The 16,799-nt window shown below is 54.8% G+C and overlaps 2 protein-coding genes and 7 non-coding genes across 9 annotated transcripts; 3 read left to right on the top strand and 6 right to left on the bottom strand.

The window, feature by feature from the left end:
- The first annotated feature begins 3,907 nt into the window (after positions 1-3,907).
- Positions 3,908-6,011, top strand: LOC115598659 (chondroadherin-like protein). The gene is made up of 2 exons (XM_030455270.1): positions 3,908-3,964; positions 4,270-6,011. Exons 1-2 carry the CDS (start codon positions 3,946-3,948, stop codon positions 5,502-5,504), a joined length of 1,254 nt encoding a protein of 417 aa, XP_030311130.1. The 5' UTR covers positions 3,908-3,945; the 3' UTR covers positions 5,505-6,011.
- Positions 6,012-9,636: 3,625 nt separating this feature from the next.
- Positions 9,637-9,767, bottom strand: LOC115598721. Its single transcript, XR_003987861.1, has one exon. It is a non-coding gene; the product is annotated as a small nucleolar RNA SNORA35 (small nucleolar RNA).
- Positions 9,768-10,412: 645 nt separating this feature from the next.
- RPS8 (ribosomal protein S8) lies at positions 10,413-15,280 on the bottom strand. The gene is made up of 6 exons (XM_030455094.1): positions 15,199-15,280; positions 14,251-14,357; positions 13,768-13,867; positions 12,227-12,402; positions 11,281-11,410; positions 10,413-10,575 (listed from the first exon to the last, which is right to left on the bottom strand). The coding sequence occupies exons 1-6, from the start codon at positions 15,200-15,202 to the stop codon at positions 10,466-10,468; spliced, it is 627 nt and encodes a 208-aa protein (XP_030310954.1). The 5' UTR covers positions 15,203-15,280; the 3' UTR covers positions 10,413-10,465.
- LOC115598712 lies at positions 10,771-10,842 on the bottom strand. Its single transcript, XR_003987852.1, has one exon. It is a non-coding gene; the product is annotated as a small nucleolar RNA SNORD38 (small nucleolar RNA).
- LOC115598711 lies at positions 11,903-11,975 on the bottom strand. Its single transcript, XR_003987851.1, has one exon. It is a non-coding gene; the product is annotated as a small nucleolar RNA SNORD38 (small nucleolar RNA).
- On the bottom strand, positions 13,959-14,062 carry LOC115598713. Its single transcript, XR_003987853.1, has one exon. It is a non-coding gene; the product is annotated as a small nucleolar RNA SNORD46 (small nucleolar RNA).
- Positions 14,424-14,508, bottom strand: LOC115598710. The gene has a single exon (XR_003987850.1). It is a non-coding gene; the product is annotated as a small nucleolar RNA SNORD55/SNORD39 (small nucleolar RNA).
- A 613-nt stretch (positions 15,281-15,893) lies between the features above and the next one.
- LOC115598718 lies at positions 15,894-16,008 on the top strand. The gene has a single exon (XR_003987858.1). It is a non-coding gene; the product is annotated as a U5 spliceosomal RNA (small nuclear RNA).
- A 473-nt stretch (positions 16,009-16,481) lies between these two features.
- LOC115598707 lies at positions 16,482-16,596 on the top strand. The gene has a single exon (XR_003987847.1). It is a non-coding gene; the product is annotated as a U5 spliceosomal RNA (small nuclear RNA).
- The last annotated feature ends 203 nt before the right edge of the window (positions 16,597-16,799 follow it).

Raw genomic sequence — 16,799 nt, 5'->3', positions numbered from 1 at the left:
ACACAGCCACTACCACTCAGACACACAGAGGCCTCCTCCTGATACACACACAGAACCTCCCCAGGCACACACAGCTCCTCACGCACAGACACACACCAACCCCTCCCGTCACATACAGCCCCCCCCCAGTGGTTACATGCCCCCCTCTAGACACAGAGACCTCTGCAAGATAGGCAGCCTCCCTAAACACAGGGTTCCCCTATAGACACACTGAGACCCCATGGACATGCAGAGCCCCCTCCTCAGCTCCTTTTCTGGACACCTGGAGCCCCCTCCCCATAAATGTCTCCCCACACCCACTCACTGGACACCTTCTCTCACCGGACTGACCAGCTTGTGTCATACGACTCCCTTATGACAGGACCTGACACATGCCGTGGAAAGGCCACGTCCAAGGAGGGATTTCATGTGTGTCCTTGTGGGTCCTGGCCACTCACTCTAAACCTGGATGCAGGCAGGGAAGCTTCCAGGGTCCCTCACTCTTCACCAGTGGCCAGGGAGAGGGATCACAACTCATGCCAGATGGGGCACGGGGGAGGTAGGGGACAGTGGAAGGTGTAGGTGAGCTCCCTGGCTGGACTGTCCCCCTGGGCAGGTGTCCACTCTGCCCAGCCTCTAGACCTGCCTTGTGTCCCAGTTGCCTTCAAACAGCCCTGAAAGGCCAGTTCCCTGCAGCTGTCCAGAGAGGCCAGTCCAGAGAGACCTACAGGACTGTCCCACTGGAGATTTCCATCCTTGCCCCTCAGCACCTGGGCACCCAGTCCTGGGCTTCTGGGGGCTCTGGTGGTGTGGGTGGGCCTGGCTGTGCTGTCCCCAGTGTGCGGGGGTGTCCAGGCAGTGAGCCATAGCAGTGCTGCTCTCTAATGGCCATGAGCAGGACATGTCTCCATGTCACCCGAAACAGGTCATGGAAGGATGTGAGGCATCTCTCCCTCCTCGTAGGCGTGGAAGCGGCAGAGGAAGGAGGCCACACGGACTTCCCTGAGCTGGGAGCAGCAACGTTGCAAGAGCCTCTCAAAAGCAGATCCTGCTGCCCTTTCCCTGCTCCATACTGTACACAGGGTGACTGTGCAAATCCCTTGTTCTGTGCCTCAGTTTCCCCAATTTGCACTCCAGCTCTGCTTCCCTCTGGGCAGCACAGAGATCTGCTCCTGAATCTGCTGGGGTCCTCAATTCAAGAAGGACATGGAGCTGTTGGAGACAGTCCAAAGGAGGTCCACAATGATGACCAGAGGACTGGAGCACCTCTCCTATGCTGTCAGTCTGAGACAGTTGGGGTTTTTCAGCCTTGAGAAGAGAAGGCTTTGGGGAGCTCTTACAGTGGCCTTCCAGCATTGGGTTCCAGGAGGGGTTGCAGAGAGCTGGGGAGGGGCCTTTTACAAGAGTGTGTAGTGACAGGATGAGAAATAATGCTTTCAAACTCAAATAGAGGGAAGATTTAGACATTAGGAGGAAATTCATTACAATGAGGATGGTGAGACACTGGCACAGGCTGCCCAGAGAAGCTGTGCCTGCCCCCTGCCTGGGTGTATTCAAGGCCAGGCTGAATGGGGCTTTGAGCAATCTGGTCTAGTGACAGTTGTCCCTGCCCATGGCAGCGGGTTGGAACTGGATGATAATCAAGGTCCCTTCCAGCCCAAACCAATCTATAATTCTATGATACAGTCACTGTGTTTTACAGCACATCCCCTGGGGGGGGAAACTAACCCCCCTTTTTTGCTGCAGGAAAGCTGAGCAGACCTGCCTGCAGGGAGAGAGCAAACAACTTTGATCTGCCTGCTTTTTTCTCAGGTTTCCAGCTTTTGCAGAGAAAATGTCTGCAAACCCCAGTAGCAAATACTCTCCAGGAGCAGGCTGGGAGGCTGCTGCCCTTGGGGGAATGCTGTCTGTTTCCATCAGGGCCTCAAGGCTCCCCAGGCTGTGGATGGAATCACAGGGCAATGCTGGTTTTCTGACAGAGGCCCCAGCTTGGGCTGCCCTGGGCTTCCCAGGCAGAGCTGAGTCAGCATCTGGAGGCAATGAGTGGGTGGAGGCACCCAGGGGTGCTGGAGATGCCTGGAGGTGGTGGCATGACCTGCGTGGGGCTTACCCTAAGGTCTCCTGCAGCAGCACAGTGGTAACCAGTGAGAGACAAGAGTTCTACATCTGATGCCTGCTAACTCCAGGTGATAGAGCACAGATGGACCCCACAGTCCACATCCCACTGAGGCTGAGGGACCCCACATCCCACCGAGGCTGATGCACCTCCTCTCCAAGAGGGATGGAGCTCAGGAGCAGCACCCTCCACCTGCATCTGGGGTCTGTGATGATGCAGAGCACCACAGCATCACAGACAGGGGTTTTCCCAGCACCTAGCTGGGGCCGTGGGAGGAGGTGTGCTTTAACATCAACAACCTGCCCAGCCTGGGCAAGGAGAAGCTCTGTGGTCATGTCCCAGCTGCCTGCAGCTTTTTAGATGGATTTACAGGAAAAATAAGACAGGCTCTTTGGGAAGGTGTAAAGCAAAATGGGGAAAGGCACCTTCTGCAAGTTGCATGAAGGGAAATTCCATCTAGGTAAAATACTGCATGAGCCCAGAGAAGCTTCAGGATCTCCATCCCACACAATCCTCCGACCTGTCTTGACCCCAGCCTGGTACCCCATGAGATCCTCCTACCCTCACAGTGTAGAGTAGCTCCCCAGGACTGGAGTGACAGCCCTGACCCCTTTGGGAGTGGGGTTTTCCCACTGGACACTCCCTCTCACCCAGCGAGCTGCTGCAAAGCATAGGGCTGAAGCCACCAAGGAAGAGGAGGGAGAAGGTGACTGGTGCCTCAGCTGAGCCAGGGAAGGAAGCATCAGCACCAGTACCAGGGAGGACAATCTGCCCCAGGGTCTGGTTGATGATGCACAGAGTGGAAGTTGCTTATCTGGCCAGAGCTGCCTGGAGAAATATAAAAGGAAAATATAAAAGGAAATATAAAAGGAATTGGATCCCCTGGATTAAAGAAGCACTTGGATCTGTGGGATACATAAAATGCCAGTGCTGGCAGGTACCTCCTTGGAAGGCCAGATCCAGCCCTTGAAGGCCCAGAGAGCCCTCTGAAATCTCCTGCAATGGGGCTCTTGGCTCATCCTTTGGCCCAGGAACAGGGGAGGCTTTACCCCAAGCAGAGTGTAAGCAGGTTCTGGCCCCTGGGTGCCAGCTTTGGGCCCTGCAACCCTATCCTGGCAACTGTCTTCACCCCCAGGCTGGCACCTCCCTTCCCGCAGGGCCCACCCGGCCCTTTCCTGTGTCCCACCCCAGCAGCCGGGATTTGCCTGGCCCTGCTCCCCAGAAGAAATCTCTGGAGCACGGTTTGTTGCTGCAGCATTTGCAGAAGATATCCCCTTTGGTCCCCATCCTGCAAACATGCACACCCAGCATCCTCTCCCCAGTGGGGCTGAGAGTTGCACCCAGTATAGAGGTGGGAACCAAGCCTTCTCCCTGACCCAGGAAGAAGGGGAACTCAGCAGATCCCAGCCTGGCCCTTCTCCAGGAGTTTTAGGGGGGCTGATGCTGGAGTATGGGCGGGGTGGAGTGACATACGGCTTTTGGGGGCCAGGAGGGAATCAGGAGACATTGGGGATTGGAGACTGGGGGAAGTTGTGGAGATTGCTTCTGGGTGAAGGAGAGGTGAGGGATGGGGGCTATGGTTTATGGAGGGGGGGGAAGAGGAAAGGGGGACGCAGGGCAGATTGACTGTAGGGGGCCGGGGTCAGGCGTATTTTGGCGTATTTGCCACCGCACAGTGCGATCGGAGGGTCCATAGTTGGACGTGAGAGGGGCTGAGGGTGAACCGAGTGCCGTGGGGAGCCGGGGGGGGCTGGTCTGGGGCGGGCTGCAGCGGGGCCGCCCCGCGGCGAGGCGGAGCTGGCGGCCGCGCCCGGCGGGGAGCGCGGCGGGGCGCGGAGCGGCCCCGGAGGATGGGTTGTGCGGTGGCAGGTGAGGCCGGGCAGGGCACCCCGGGGGCTGGGGGACGAGCACAGCCTCAGGACGGGGGGGAGGACGAGCAAAGCCCCGGGGGTCGCTCACTGTCCGCGGCATCCGGCCGCAGCAGCGGGACGTCGGGTGTGGGACAGCCCCGGGCTGTCGGGGACAGAGAGCCCTGGAAGGTGGCTTCGGGGGGCTGCGGGGACCCTTCCCTTGCGGGGAGGGAGAAGCGGGTTCACCTCCTGCTGTGATGGGCTGGAACAAGGGGAGGGCTGGTCCCACCTGGGGGTCACCTGTCCCCTCTACCCTCTCTGCAGGTGCTGGGCTGGGGACTCTCTGGGGCAGCTTTCTGCTCGCTGCCAGCCTTGCCCTCGATGCAGCACCCCAAAGCTGCAACTGCACGGAGCCCATGGACTTCCAGGCTTTCCAGGAAGCTCCACTCCCTGAAAGCTGCTGCCTCAACTTCACCAGCTCCAACATCACCCACCTGGACTGGGGTGCACTGGTAGGGGTGAAAGGGCTGCGGGAGCTCTACCTCTCGCACTGCAGCATCACAGATATCACCAATGCACAGGGAGTCCCCCCTGCCTTGGAGATCTTGCACTTAAGTCACAACCTGCTGGAAAGTCTCCCTGGAAGTTTTCTGGAAGATGCCCCTAATTTGAAGATCCTTTATCTGGACAGCAATCAGCTCCAGGAGCTGCCCAAGTCCTTCCTGAAAGCATCAACTCAGGTCCAGGAGGTCTACCTGGGCTCCAATGCCCTGACCATCCTTCCCACCAGCCTCCTGAAGCCATCTCTGCTTCAACTCCAGCTCTCCAATAACAGCTGGGACTGCAGCTGTGCTTTTCTTAGCAACCTGGAGGGTTGGCCCAGCTTGGCTGCTGAGGTTATCTGCCACACACCAGAGCGGTATCACGGAATGGACCTTCAAAGCATCCCCCGGGATGAGCTGTGCCGCTCACACAACCTCACTGCCCTCTTCATCTGCCTGCCCCCTCTCCTCATTCTTGTCAGCATCACCTGGTGCTTCTGCAGGAGGAAGAGAAAGACCAACTACAGCATTCAGAGGAGATCCCAGAGCCACACAGCTACAGCAGAGAGGGGTGACATTCCGGTGCCTGCAGAACCCCACCACTACGTCCCCTATGAACTGCCTGCTGTACCCTCTGAGACTGAGAAGAACGTGCTGCTGGGGAGCAAGGTCCTGCTCCAGCCCTCTGCAGACCTGTTGGAGAGCAGCAAAGATCTCTATGAGGAAGTGGAGATCCAGGTGGGATCCTCCAGCTGTTCCCAGGTGCCAGCCCGTAAAGGGCAGCAGGGCAGGGCAGTGGGCAGGCAACAGGACACCCCATCACAGAGGGCAGAGGAGCTGGGGAGCAGCGAGCCAGAGGTGGACACAGTCAGCGTGAGTGAAGTCCTAAAGGACTCTGCTGACAGGGAAAAGATGTACATGATCCAGTCAACCAACTATTACAATTTAGTACCTGGCATTGAGCTGGAGGATTCAGACAACATCGAACTGGAGTACGAGAGCATTGACCTGCACTGATGCCAGCACTTTGCCAGGAGGATGGCAGGAGCCAGGTGGTAGTGAAAGCCAGCAGAGCAGGAGAGGCATGAGCTGCCCTGCCATGGCTTACAGTAGCTGTTTGCAAAGCTGAACCCCCAAATTCCCATCCCTTCCCCTGTCACACTACCATGTGTATCCCTCGCTTGTCATGTGCTGCAGCTGGGTTGGGATGCCAGGGTGCTTTGGGCATGGGGGACCCTGCTGCAGGCTGGCGTTGTCTGGGGACCTATGAGCTGGTAGTGCCCAAGGAAGGATGTGGAGAGGAGATGTCTGTTTTTGGGGACCAGGTGACACTACTATGTGTGCCAGACCCACTGATCACCCAGGGCCTCCATCTTCTCCCAGCAGAGCGAGATGGCAGAGAACAGGGTCTGAGGACATGAAAGGGATCTGGGTCTGTCTACATGATCTGTTGAGGGTGTCACATGTGGACAGGGTGCCCTGGGCTTGACACCCAGGGGAAGCCTGGGGTGGCCCTGCCTGCTGCTCATCCCACATCTTGACATGTCCCACTGCATGGCGTGGGGGCTTGAGACAGACGGTGCACATGCACTGCTGTATGTGCAGGGACTGCACACGGGTGGGCATCAGAAGGTGTGTGAGGTGCACACGCACCAGGGAAACACTGGAGGGGGCCCTGTTCAGCCCCCCTGCCCAATGTGCTGCCAAATCCTGTAGGATTTAGCTCTCAATAAATCATTTTACTCCTTGCTGTGTGGCTCCATCCCTGTATCTCTGTGGTTTGGGGTGGTGAGGACCTAGCTGACGAGACATAGGGGAGTGCAGAGATGGGGGGGAGGGTTGATCCTACCCTATCTCCCCTCCCATGCCCTGGGTGATGCCCCAGCATGGGGGCATGGGATTTACAGCCCAGCCAGGGAAGGTGTCAGTCTGCTGTAAACACCACAGTTCCCGGCTGGGGCAGGGCCTTGAGAGGCTCCTGAGAACAGGGAAGATGCTGGGGATGTTGTAAATCATCCTACAGCACAGACCCCTCTCCTGGCAATTCTCATCCATGGGTGCTCCAGCCCTTCTGGGAAGATGGGGGGATGCAGGCACTCTTGAGCCCTGTCCCCCCTTTCCCAGGAGGACATTTCCCAGGCTGGAAGCCCCAGTAGCTGCCCTGCTCCACACTGGAGCCGTGCCGGGCCTGGACTGGGCGCTGTGCCCAGGCAGGAAGGGAGGGAGCCGGGCAGGGCAGGACGTGGAGCTCCCGCCGGTAAAGGAAGCGGCGTTTCCTGGGGAGGGAGGCCTGGCCTCCAGCAGCCCGTGGTGGGACGAGCCACCACCCTGGGCAGTACTCAGCCCCAACACGAGCACAGATCAGGGACGAGAATGGGATGATCTCCCTGCATGTCTCGCTGTCACTCACAGATGTTTCCCACCGTTTTGTGTTCCACTGGGATTTTTTCCTCCCTGCTCCCTCCTGGTCTGGTGCTGGCCTTTTAAGTACCTCCATCACCCCAGGGCACCATGGCAGGCCCCAGCTCATGCCATCCCCAGGTCCAGTTTTTGATCCATGCTCCAGAACTACCCTGCAGCCCTCCTTGGTTGCTGACTCTTCCCTTGCACCCTGAGGTCTTGTTCCCAGGGCTGCCAGGAGAAATGCTCCTTCCTTTCCCTTCATTCCCATGGAGCCTTAATTCAGCTCCTGTGGATGCTAAGGGGAATGACCCAAACCACCCCACTGGCTTGGTGGGTGAATCTGGAATTTGTCAAGGAGTGCACATGTTCTGGAGCAAAAAGGGAACAGACAGCCCCAGGGGCTGATACCAGTGACTGTTGTGGGGTATTAGACCAAGTGATACAGCCAAGAAAAAAAACAAACCAAGCCAAAATAAACAAAACCCAGAAAAAAAAACTGCTTTCATCCCCTGTAGGAGGATTCCCACACTTGGACTGCTGTGTGTTTCCCTTGACAATATTAGCAGAGCTGTTAAAACATTCTCTTCCTACAAGCCCACTTTTCCCAAAGCCATCTTTAGATCTCCCATCTACCCACAGCAAGGCAGCCCTGTTCTTCCTCTGCTACCCTCTGGGCCACTGCTGGACCTGTTAAAGAGTAACCACAAGGTCATTTTCTGTGTTGGACCATGTCCTGTGAAAATACCCCAAAGTTAATACTGCATGGAGCTGAGCAAGCTGCTGAAAAGCAAAGCAAGAAGCAGCACTCATGATGAGTGACCTCACTGCCAGCTGCTTATCATATGAAAAGTAGCTTTTTTAAAAAATCCAGCCCTTACAGCTATCTGCAGAAGTGGCTAAGATCCTCAGCCAGGCCTTGGCACCTCATAAACCCATCCAGACTAAACCTGTGCTTATCCGCAGCCCCTGCCCCTTCCTTCCAGGCTCTGCGTGGGGCAGGCTCGCCTCCTCCCAGGCAGGTAATTCCATGGGCAAACCCACGGGGCTATGCCAAGGCCAGAGCAGAAACCATACACCCTGTGGGCAAGCCACATGAAGTCCCACAGCCTGTGCCAGCCTGAAAGTCAGATGCCACACACCCCTGGCTGGCTGCCACCGTCCCATTCCGTCACACCTACAGCATGGCCCCTGTGGGTGACAGACACTGCTCTTGCTCCCATGGGTGCTTTTCAGAGGAGGCTGCATTGGTGAACTAGCTATAATCCTGCTCATCAGGGGCCAGGTTTACAGTTCCTGCTCTTAAACTACACTTGCTCTGTCAGCCTCAGTTTCTCCATCAGTACAAAGTCCCCTAATCACCCCAAAACCTGTTTGTGCATGGTGGAAGGTGAGGGGAAAGAAACCCTCAAGAGGAAGAGACTGTGACATATACCTTCCAAGTGCCCTTTATCACCCCTGCCCCACCCTCTGGGAAGCAGGCAGTAAGTTTACCCCAGATCACTATGGAGAAGGAATGTGCTTGTGCAAACGTTGTGCCCAGCCCAGGTCCCGCTCTGAGACACTGCAAGAGTGTCTGGTTGCATCCAGACCCAAGCTGCAAGGCAGTGCCAATGCACACAACTCTGTGGCTGCAGGCATCCAGGCAACAGACATAGCTTCCTGATGAGGTTGTTGTGCCTCTCCATGTGTGGCACAAACCTCAGCTCCCTGCCAGCAGGAGAGGATGGACCCACAGTGCACAGGGCACCTGAGCCCACGAGCACCTCCTGCTGCCACATGCAGCAGCCAGGGCAGATCATCACAGGGAAAACTTAAAAAAAACCCCAAGAACAAGGTGTTTGTAGGGGGGAGTCTGCATTTTCAGGAACTAGAGACAGAAGTACCACCACAGCTCTGCTCTGCTTGGGGCAAGATCATGGACCATCTGCAATTGAGAGCTAAGCATTGTGAAGCTGGGGACACCAGGGCTTCTATGGAAAAATCATGGAATAGGTGGGTTGGAAGGGACCTTAATGATCATCTAGTCCCATGGGCCAGAACACCTCCCAGTACACCAGGTTCTAAAAGCCCCATCCAACCTGGCCTTGAACACACCCAGGCAAGAGGCAGCCACTTTTCTGCACAACCTGTGCCAGTGTCTCACCATTCTTGATACTTCAGACTTCCCAATGTCTGACCTAAATCTTCCCTTTTCCAATTTAAAGCCATCCCTCATATCCCAGCATTACCTGCTCTTGTTAAAATTCCCCCCTGCTTTCCTGCAGCCCTGTCAGATATTGGAAGGCCACTGTAAGATCTCCAAAAAGCCTCTTCTCCAGGGTGAACGACCTCAGCTGTCTCAGCCTGCCTTCACAGCAGAGCTGCTCTAACCCTCCCTCTGATCATCTTTTGTTGCCCTTCTATGGACTTGCTCAAACAGCTCCATGCCCTTACACTGGGGACTCCAGGCTGGGTCTCACAAGTCAGACTTTAGTAAAAATGCACAAGTGGGGGCAAGTGTGCAGTGTGTCCACATGCAGGTGCAAGATGTGTGAGCCTGGTGTGCCCCATGTCCCCAGGCTGTCCTCAGATGGGCTCCCAGCTTCACCCCAACCCCAAATGCACAAAGCATTTGGCAACTAGATACAGAGATGATGCATCCTGGCTTTAAGACAGTAGCCCCAAGGAAGGACATAACCCAAAACATCTGGAAAAACTGCTTCACAACAGCTTTCCAACCTCACAAGTGACTGGGCAGAAAGCTGGAGTTTGTACCCAGCTTTCGAAAGGGACAGGCCATGAGAAGAGCCTGGCCCTTCTGCTAGGAGGAATTGATCTTGCACTGGGGATGAGACCAAGAAGGTCAAGGACAGACCAGCTGGTCACTGAGCAGTACAGCCCAGTGCAGTTCAAAGATATCAAACTCCAAAGGCAACAGTATAACCATGCAGGGATCACCAAGCCATGGCAAGAGGGGCTGCTGGCTCCAACCAGATGTGACCACATGTGGTCTGGAAAGCAAAGGCAGAAGGTACCAGCTGCAGACTGGAGGGGAAAGTGAGTTTTCAGCCACTCAGCCCAAGTGCCATCTAAGAAACACAGTGCCACAGGGCTGCTGCCTGTACACTCCTCACCTGATCCAGTGGAACCTCTCGCCACCAACCTCACTCCAAGACCCTAAATGTAGCATGTGCTGACCTCACACACCCCAGGAAAAGGGGAGATTTATGCCCAGCCAGACCCCAGCAGCTCCCAGAAAGCCAGAACTCTTACTGGAGTAGACATCTGCACCCTCCACTTGCTTGCAGGTTTCAGCAGTGGGAATCTGTTGACCCAAGTCTGACAACTCTTTTTTAATACCCACTTAGTCCATTAGGTCACTTCCTAGAACTAAGATTTACGGGAGAGCAGTGTGAGAGGTTGCCTGAAGACAGAAAAGTGCCAAAGGATTCCAAGAGAGATCCTCCTTCCTCCCCATTTAACAGGCAGGAGGAGCTTCACAAATCCCTTCTCCCCTGCACACACAAATGAGCACACAACCCATTACTGGAGACAACTCTTGATTTTATTCGTTCTCTTGGCAGAACAGTTGTTATTCATTTGCCTTTTCTGGCCTTGATCTTCCTCAAGTAGAACTCCAGTTCCTTGCCTTCCAACACATACCCATCGGCTCGGCCACACTGTCCAGGTCTGGAGGCAATGCAGGCTGCAAGGAGGAATCATCAGTTAGAAGTTGTAACTCCAGACCCCAGCACATACACTGAGTGAGAAACACTGCATGAGGCCTTTCCAAGGGAGCACAGCCAGCAGGCTGTCAGAACAGACACACTCATTTTAGGTGCTGGCTTCAGCACCTCTTCCTGTGGTACCCTGCTCTGCTGGGCTGAGTCCCTAACGAAGTCCTCTTCAGATCTCCAAACTGTCATCACTCAAGTTCAGTAGCAGAACTGGACAAAAGTCTCATCACCAGAAGACTTCAGAACATTCAACTATTAGCCAGAACTTGGAATCAGTCAAAGCTGTTTCATGTTGGTAGGACATTTTTCTGACACACTGTGCAATCCATGTGTCTTTCCTTGTTTTCCCAGTCTCAAGCCTCATAAATTTTCTCAAAGGCCAATCAGGTATGAGCTTGTCCTCAAAGGCTCCAACCAGGAGCCTGGGTGGGACATGTACCAGTTCAAGTTCCATACACAGGTTTCCCCTTCCTGCCAGAGGCAGGTCTCTCTGGAGAAGGAACAAGTTACACCTAAGACCCAGAAGATACTCCTGCAGTTATGGAGAACACCCCATAGCCTTCACCCTGCCATTAGCTTCATCACAGCCCCTAGAATTCCAGGTGATCCGCTCCAGCCCTGTTTGTGCCCTGACTCCCTTATCCCCACTCATGTTGATGCTGCCATGGACTCACCAAGTAGCTTTCCTTGCTGGAACTGCTCCTCAAGAATACTTGCTATCTTGGCATATTTCTTTCGCTCATCGTATTTCTTCTGGATCTTCTTTGAACGCTTCTTATTCAAAATCTCCTCTTCTTCAGGAGTCTAAAATCCAGACCACAAGTGAAGACAAGGTTAAGCATGCTTCTAAACCAGTGTCGCTAACTAGAGTAACTGCTGGCAACACAGCACCTTGCCCTAGGGAAGGCTGCCTTAGATACATGAAATCACAAGGGTTTCCTTGGTGAGGTAATGCCTCTTCAAAAAGAAAAAAAAATTGCCCTTTCCCTCTCCAGACAAAATGAAAGTGCTTGAGTGTGATGCAAGTCCTGGCAGACAGGTTACAAGCCCTCCCTGTGCTCCTGAACTGCACAGTGCCCAAGATAGGCTTTGTTTAAATGCAAGAAGACAAACCTTAAACTGAGTGCTACACATGTGCTACACTTTGAAGGACTTAGGGTTTGCATCTTAGTAAAATAAACAATATGGGTCCAGATAGCCTAAGGACACTTAAAAACACACTTGGAATTCACTTAACAATCCACAAGCTTCTTATCAAAGCAATCATTCCCCAGCACAAGGACCCGACTTCCAAGTCTTCCTCAGCATCATGACGTGTCATCACTCTCCCTTCAGTAGCAGAACTGGACAAAGGTATCATCATCAGAAGACCACAGACAGGCAGGTCCTTGTGCACAAGGGGTGTGATGCCTCAAGAGTGCTTGGGGGTACTGAACACTGTTAATAGTCAGGCTTGTCCTGGGAGCTGATGGAAATGCAGCCCAGATAACCACTGCTATCACTGACAGGCACCCAACCACCTTTCTGGCAGGCACTGTCCACTCCCAACAGCTCACTAACTACTGCCTCTAGTGGGGCAGACGACCCTGCAGGGAGTCAAAACACCCACCCCAGACGTACCAGTTTGGCACCCTTCTTGCGTCCCAGGGGCAAAGCATAGTGGGCTTCATACCACTGGCGGTACGGGGTGCTGTCAACGAGAACAATGCAATTCTTCACCAGGGTCTTTGTCCTCACCAGTTCATTGTTGGAAGCATTGTACACAACGTCGATGATTCGAGTCTTGCGAGTGCAGCCTTTCAAAAGAAGAGTATGAATTCAAACCTACAGGGGTCAGACAAGCTGAGAATGCAGTCCAGGGCATTTCACACATACCCTCAAACCACCTCATGCTCATCACCCCATCAAATGTCCCCCAGATTCCCTGGCACTGAATGAAATTTCATCAAGATATGCCTCTATTTTTTATTAGACCAACTTTATGTTGCCAGGACAGAAGCCCATATCTGGAAAATTACTCATACCAGGGAAAAAGTGGGATCCATGGCCTTGCTAAGTTAAAAACCAAATGTCTGGATTGGAAGATGGCTCAGCAGATGCCAACTAACACTGCACACAGGTCTCAGTCCCCTATGTACTTCCTGGAGTTACTGCACTAAGAAGTGTTGAATGGGGCTGCTCTGCAACACGTACCAGAAGCCATTTTTTATAGGATGAGGATTTATGAGTAAACTGAGGGGAAGCTGGAACTTACACCTGTTCAAGACCCACCTGAAACATTCAGTCCTAGCACTAGATTTGACTGTTTAGCAGATGCCCACCCCAGAGACACAGCCCTGCACGTATGCAAAGATCAGGCACATGGTGTTTTTTTCCTCTTTGCTCAGGTACCTTATTTATTGTTCTGCAAATGGGCACACTCAGCCCATTCACCTCCGTTGCCTCTGACACCACTTACCACAGAACAGACAAGGAGGAGTGTCCTTTCTCCCTCACACCACACTGCCCACTGAAACATCACCTCAGAAACTGCTGGCTTTACCGTCATGCTGAGTAACATTGAAAAGGCTCAGGTTCAAATCACATGGTCTTCAGTTTGTAACTCAGAGAAACCTCACCTTGCTCAGCTCAGGGGAAACACTACAGAAGCCCCTTTTGTTTCTGCCCTCCCTGCTTTTGCTTAGCAAAGCAGTATCAACTGAACTGCATGTAACAGGATTTTTTTCTGAGGTGTGGCCCTAGAACAAAATCCTCAACACTTCTCTTTCTTGTGCAGGACCACCTAACTTTTAGTCAAAGTTCATCAAAAACCACCAGTTGCATTTATAAACAAACAATATTTAGTTTTTTGCCCCCAGTAAAAGGTAATGCAAGCATGTCACTCAGTGTAACTATGACACTCCCATCACTGTGAGCTTAGCAGACATCTGAGTCTCCCAAAGCCACGTACAGTCAAAGTTATCATCACTATGCATGCTGCTTCAGACCCAATACTGCAAGCTCCACGATGTTCAAACCCAGCCTATAAATCCATGCTTGCATTGTTGTCCCCCTGCCCTACCCTGCAGCAGCACCGGGGACCAGCAAAAAAATAAAGCACAAAGCCCAAACAAACAGAAAAGATATTTTTCTCTTCCCAATCAGCCTTAAAATGCACTTACATTCTGAGCCCCAGGAGAAGTTGCCAACATCCAACCGCAGGGCACGGTACTTCTTATTTCCACCACGAACTCTCACTGTGTGAATTCTGCGTGGGCCAATCTATGGGCAGAAACAAACCCCAGGGTGTTACTGGTGCTGGAAGGCTGTGCAGCTCCTGCACGAGCCCAGCAGACTCCTACCCCCAAAGGCAATGTGGTCAGTGTAACTATGACAAGCCCCAGCACTGGCAGATACAGTAAATGACCAAAACGGTCTGTTGCATCTACCTAAGGTGAAAGTTTCATCACTCCAATTGCCTCTTATTGCAAAAATCCATCATTTGTTTCCCGCAGGCCCCAGGGAAAGTATCCCCCTCCAAGACCAGATACATAACCACTCACAAAACACATAATGAATTCAAGCCTCTAACAGCACATAACCAGCAACTCAAAACAAAACAGTTGCCCTCCCACCCTAACCCCACCCCAAGAGAAATCACCAACCTTAGTGTTGGCAGGAGGTCGCCCCAACTCATACTTCCTCTTCTTATGGTAGGGCTTCCTCTTGCCCCCAGTCTTGCGGCGCTTATGCCAGTTGTCCCTGGAGATACCTGAATGGAAAGGAGGGTGGTCAGACCATGGCATGAAGTTCACCTGGCCATGGCAGGGCACGGTTCTGAGTCCTCAGCTCTCCAAGGTTGGTATCCGCATAGTGCACTCAGCTTTATGCAGCAGTAAGAGAAGCTTCATCATTGATACTCAGATCCGCCAGGACCTCCTCCCTTCCAGCAGACAGACTCCTTCCACCGTGTCTGACTGGCGTCCCCTGGGGGAAGCAGCCTCCCAACCTACCTCATGTGCCGGGCACCCTATTGGACATGCCCATCCCAAGCTGCCAGGCATCCCATAGGGGACACCTTATGTTCCGTTGAGTCTGGTAGATCCTCTATCAAAAGAAACCCCTGTCTCTCCCACCTGCTGGGCCCCTGAAAGACATTCCAACACAACCCTCCTCCCCAGCCCGCTCCGGAGGCCCGATAAGGACTATGTCCCCATCGTTCCCCACCCCCGTTTTCCCTACAAGCCGCCGCCGCCATTCACCCACGAGGCCACCCCCAATCCCTCTTGACGGATCCCTCTTGACGGATCCCCCTACGAGTCGCCCCACCTCATCCGCAGCGTCCCCTCTACAGCCCCAAGCACTACGGTCCCAGCGCCCGGGGCCTGCAGCAAGGCGAGAACAGGCTAAGTCACCCGCCCCTCCGCCATGTTGGGCCTAGAAATCCTCCCCCCGGCCTGCAGCTCAGCGCCGCCGCGGCCCCCCTTAACGGCGAGCGATGCAGCCTGGCGGCACCCCGCGCTGCCTCCCAGTAAGGGGTAGAGGCAGGGCACGGCGGCGCGGAGAGCGGATGGCGGCGGATGGCGGCCTGGCCCCGGAGCAGCCCCACTCACCCATGGTTCAGCACTGGCGCAAAGAGAAGGGGGCGGGGCCTCACGGAGGGGTTTGGCGGGACCAGCTCTCGCGAGGCCCTGACGTCACCCGGCCGCCAGCGCGCGGCGTGCTCCGTTGCCGGGCAACACGGCGGCTTCTAGGGGAGGGGGTGGGCGATGGCGGCGGCCGGTGCTACCGGGACCGGGTCTGGACGTGTGTCAGCGCTGGAGCTGCTCTGCAGAGGTCCAGCGGCCCCAGTTCAGCCCCCGGCCCGGGGAGGGACGGGACCATTGTCAGGGGTTTGCCTGTGCCAGGTTCGTCCTGCCTGCCCCGCGTGTCACCTCACTAATGCCTGCGGGCAGGGCCCAGGGCCCGGCAACCCACGGCGGGGCCGGGTGGGGGCAGCGATCCCCGCGCCTATGGGACGGGCAGTGTCCGGCCCTGCCGGCCGCGGGCACCTCATTAGCATGGGGCTCACTAGCATTCGACTGATTTGCATACCCAGGGTGCACCGCGGGCCGGCGCCGCAGCCCCCTTAGGATTTTCCGCCGGGATCGTGGGTCTGAGAGTGGAATTGTGCCGTGTACGGCAGGAGGGAAAGGGGCCGAGGCGCCGAGAAGCATCCGGAGGTGTAGGGGTGGCGGGGCGACGGGTCTCGCCATGTCTGTAGTAGGGACAGTTGGGTGTGGGTTGGTTTCAGAGGAGAGATACAGTCATACTCTGGTTTCTCTTCAGATCGTATAAATCTTTCGCCTTTTACTAAAGATTTCCGTGGAGAGGAACAAGTACGAGTGTCGATCAATTTTTTGAGGCTTCACTTCGGTGAAGCTATCGCCTTCCTGGTTAAAAATAGATGAGAGAATCGTATTATATTATTATTGAGTACTACGAGGTTCCCTAGAAGCAGTCTTTGACGAGTCCGAGAAAGAGCGGACAGCTGAACTCTGGGAGTGTTGCGGGAATGCTGTTACCGCAAAGGGCACTGCCAGGGCCGGGGCCGTGAGCAGAGCTGTGTCTGCGCCTCGCCTTGCAGCCCCCTCACTGCCCCCTCATTACCAGCTGCTCATCACCATTGGTCTGATTTGCATACCCAGCGCTCACTGCCGCAGCGTCCGTGCCTGGACCCCGCCGGTATCCGCCGGTATCCGCCGCCGCTGACTCTCCCCGCGGCCGGTCCGAGCTGTTGGGGTCTGCGGGGCTTGTGAGCCCGCGGCGGCGCTGGGCTGGGTCGGGCCGGGCGCCCCTCGCCCTGATTTGGGTTTGGAGCGAGTGGCCTGGGTAGCGGCGTTGGCACTCCGAATACTATCTCTGGTTTCTCTTCACATCGAACAAATCTTTCGCCTTTTACTAAAGATTTCCGTGGAGAGAAACAAATGCGAGAACTCAACAATTTTTAGAGGCTTCCCTTTTGGGGAGCTATCTTTCTACTGGTTTAAAAAACTGCAAAGCCCAGATATCTTGAATCATCGGCCTTGGCAGACGGTCGCGTTCCATTCAGTCGTTACTGTTTCCCCGACGTGGGTGGGAGTTACCTCCTGCTTCCCAAGCAGCGGCTCCAGCGCCCTCCCTATCCTATCCCACCCCACCCCGCTGTGAAGCGCTGGGGCCGCGCTGAACTACA

Source organism: Calypte anna, chromosome 8, assembly GCF_003957555.1.
Source record: "Calypte anna isolate BGI_N300 chromosome 8, bCalAnn1_v1.p, whole genome shotgun sequence".
Taxonomy (NCBI): Eukaryota; Metazoa; Chordata; class Aves; order Apodiformes; family Trochilidae; genus Calypte; species Calypte anna.
This window is presented reverse-complemented; position numbering and strand designations above follow the sequence as displayed.

Coding starts and splice junctions, on each gene's coding strand:
- RPS8 (XM_030455094.1), bottom strand. Junction 13,868..14,250: donor GACCTCCTGCCAACACTAAG/GTTGGTGATTTC, acceptor TTCTGCCCATAG/ATTGGCCCACGCAGAATTCA. Junction 11,411..12,226: donor GCAAGAAGGGTGCCAAACTG/GTACGTCTGGGG, acceptor TCTGGATTTTAG/ACTCCTGAAGAAGAGGAGAT.